At 48.2% G+C, this 3,293-nt stretch overlaps 1 protein-coding gene across 1 annotated transcript; it reads left to right on the top strand.

The window, feature by feature from the left end:
* The first annotated feature begins 627 nt into the window (after positions 1-627).
* Positions 628-2,770, top strand: LOC144180723 (uncharacterized). The gene is made up of 3 exons (XM_077709000.1): positions 628-1,182; positions 1,651-1,858; positions 2,367-2,770. Exons 1-3 carry the CDS (start codon positions 718-720, stop codon positions 2,759-2,761), a joined length of 1,068 nt encoding a protein of 355 aa, XP_077565126.1. The 5' UTR covers positions 628-717; the 3' UTR covers positions 2,762-2,770.
* The last annotated feature ends 523 nt before the right edge of the window (positions 2,771-3,293 follow it).

Genomic DNA, 3,293 nt, shown 5'->3' with positions numbered 1-3,293 from the left:
GGTTATATTCTAGCCCAGCAGTACTTTAGCCAAGCACACAAACTATAACGGTGACATTTCGCGTGATTGGAAATGTCCCACACAAAAAGAAACGTAATGGTAAAAGACAAAACCTGCTTCAGAAAATATATTCCAAACGAGTAAGTCTGGCGTCTACAGACCATTTCTCTCGCTGATAGATGCGATATGAGCTCTGGTCATTGCCCTGAGCTTCCCCCTTTCAAAGCAAAGCCTTCTACCTCTACTAGTTAACGGTACCTTCACGGCGTGCGGGGCAAGAAACTCATAACGCGGCTGAAGAGGGGAGGGCGGTTTTTACTCACGGAGCGCAGTGTCGACGGCGCGGCAAACGCGCGCTATTAGAGAGTTTTAGTATAGCGTACGGGCGTTACCGTAAACGTAACGTAAACGTAACGTAAGCAAATAGCGGAACGTAGCGGCGAGATGCGCAAAAGTAGTTTTAGAAGAGCGAACTCTTACGCTCCGCTAACGTTCGTTAACTGTGGTGGCGCCATTTGCGAGAGAAAAGGCGAAACACTTCGCGTGTGGCTACTTGAAAGCATTAGACACCAAGCCAATCCATCCGAAGATTCGCGCGCATGGAGGAAAAAAAAGCTGTTCGCGCGCATCGGAAGTTTCGTGAATCTTTGTTATCCGTGTGCTACATTCCGCATATCTGAGTTTAATTCGCTTCTGTGTGCCTTGTGTAGCTTCACCATGCCACAAAGTATCCTCTGCAATAGATATGCGCTGGCAGAGTTAGCGTGGTCCGACATAGAAGCCCTGGTGCTGCGCAGGAGGGAGCCCCAACGCAGGATGTATGTCGCCCGGAACGGCATGCTCAACATCGAAGGCATGCCTGCGACAACCTTCCGCAGGCAGTTTCGCTTTGAGAAAGCAGACTTCGAAGTGTTACTGCGAGCCCTCGAGATGCCTGACATTGTGACAAGCGCCCAGGGTGTGCGTGTCGCTGGCACTGAAGCCCTCTGCATGTGTTTGAGGCGCCTCGCGTATCCGAACAGGTTGTGTGACCTTCAAGAATACTTCGGGCGACATTACTCTGTCATATCAAGTATCACCAACAAGGTAATGCTGCGTCTGGAGACACAATTCGGCGTCCTTCTTGACGACTTGACAGCGCACCCGTGGCTGACTCCAGCGCACCTGAAGGACATGAGCGACGTAAGTTGGGCAATACGTACTTTTCATTTCGCGTTTACGGGTCACTACACGTCGCCTTTTCACTCGTACACTTTAAGGTTCCGTTTGGTGTAAAATATAAACCTACCAGTACGACGCACAACAGGGGAGGGGGGGGGGTATGATTTTGCTACGCTTATTGGACCCTTTCCCATGGTTCTTTGGTTATTTTGTGGACTGGTGTGTGCTCTTAAAGGCTCATTTCTACTCGATTCCTCTGCTCAAGTCGTTTATTGCCAAACATGGGATGACTTCACATATTCCAAATTCAATGTTAGGACCCTTTAAATCACCGTTGAGTCACTTGGTGTAATGTGTTTCTATCTTTCTGTAGTGTAAATAAATGCGCATCTCCACCTAAAAATTCACATCTAAGCTTATCATTAACTGTGCTGAATGCATGGACACAGTAAATAAAACTGAGTTTTCATTATGCACATTTCCTTGCAGGCAGTCCACAGCAAAGGTGCCCCGCTGCCCAACTGTTGGGCGTTTATAGATGGGACAGCGCGCCCCATCTGCCGACCGACACAGGAGCAGCGCCTGTACTTTTCTGGCCACAAGCGGGTACACGCCCTGAAATATCAGTCCCTAATGTGCCCCAACGGGCTCATTTGCCAGCTGGATGGCCCCTATCCGGGTAGCAGGCACGATGCCGGTGAGTTGTAAAGAGCATTTGTGTTCAGAAGCCGTTATAGTGCTTTACTCTTAAATAAAAATTAGAGCACAGAATGGGCACCGTGCTTGATTCCGTTCTTGGTAGCTGCTAATTGATGACGGCTACCACACACAAGTACCTAATCACCAGCGATACAGCATAAAAAAACGCTGCAAATCATTGTAACTTTATTACAGTGGCTAGCACATCAGCCACACTATGCTCATGGTGTTTTCTTTTTTGAGACCAATTGTAAATGAAGTAGCAAAATAACTAATTGCACTAGTTAAACTGCTTGATTTAGTCCCAAATAAGACTTCAGCAAATTTACTTCAGTGACTTTTTAATAGTCATATATGGCAGCTTGCACTTATTTTTGCCTTAGTAATGCTGGAGGCGAAATTATACAATGGATACTTTATTTCACTTGGCTTGCACATAGTTTTGCAGCAGCTGTTACGTGTTCTAAAAGCCATTGCTCCGTACTTTTTTTCTTTGTGTCTTGCAGGTATCCTGCGGGAGAGCGAGCTGTACGAGAAACTGGAGGCAGTGGTCCAGGGACACCGATATGTAATATACGGTGATCCCGCCTACCCACTCCACCCCCTGCTTATGAAGGCCTATGGAGGGGCATTGGTGACGCGAGCAGAGGAGAGCTTTAACAAGGCCATGAGCACTGTTAGACAGGCCGTCGAGTGGGGCTTTGGGAGAATCATTGCAGAATTTGCTTTCCTCGATTTCAAAAAAAACCAGAAAATCATGCTGCAGGCTGTGCCCAGAATGTATAGGGTGGCCACGTTGCTGACCAACTGCCATGCCTGTATGTATGGCAATCAGATTTCCACCTACTTCGATCTAGAGCCACCGAGCCTATCGGAGTACCTGAGCCCTGCGAAGCACTGATCTACCCTGCACCATGCAGCTGTGTTTTTACTGTGTTAAAGGGAACCAGAAAAGCCTTTTGTAAAAGTTACAAAAGGCCTTTATTGTCGCGTAGTTCCAATATAGCGGTGCAATGCTGTTGGAATTATTGATCTACATTCAGTATTAGCTGCGCCAGGAGCAATTAAGTGCACCTCTCTCCCCTTGCCGATCGATTACTCCTCCCTCTCTGCTTCTTTCAAAGCAGCTGGAAACACTGGGAGTAGCCAAGTGACATCGCGACGCTCGACTTCCGTTCTCCGCTAGCTACAGTCCTGCGCCTAGGCACGCGTCAATCGCTGCGGACCCGCCTTTGCCTCGGGATTGCACATTTAGGTCAGATGCATTGTTAGTTTGCGAAAAGTCGTGCGGTCGGCGGACAAAACAATACTGTCGGGGAGGGTATTCCACAGGGTTATTGCATGAGGGAAAAAATAATCTTTCATCGTTGATGTGCGGCACCGAATGCGTGCGATTGGTTTGCTATGGTTGAGGCGCGGCAAGATTCTGGGCG

The sequence above is a fragment of the Haemaphysalis longicornis genome, unplaced genomic scaffold (assembly GCF_048455015.1).
Source record: "Haemaphysalis longicornis isolate Haplotype H1 unplaced genomic scaffold, Haemaphysalis longicornis Haplotype H1 scaffold_4, whole genome shotgun sequence".
Classification (NCBI taxonomy): Eukaryota; Metazoa; Arthropoda; class Arachnida; order Ixodida; family Ixodidae; genus Haemaphysalis; species Haemaphysalis longicornis.
The sequence above is the reverse complement of the archived record's forward strand: the minus strand, read 5'-3'. Positions and strand labels throughout refer to the sequence as shown.

Bases quoted from the DNA above. Each gene is read 5' to 3' on its own strand.
- LOC144180723 (XM_077709000.1), top strand. From the start codon at position 718: ATGCCACAAAGTATCCTCTGCAATAGATATGCGCTGGCAGAGTTAGCG. The intron at 1,183-1,650 runs GTAAGTTGGGCA...ATTTCCTTGCAG, and splicing joins ACCTGAAGGACATGAGCGAC to GCAGTCCACAGCAAAGGTGC. The intron at 1,859-2,366 runs GTGAGTTGTAAA...TGTGTCTTGCAG, and splicing joins GGGTAGCAGGCACGATGCCG to GTATCCTGCGGGAGAGCGAG.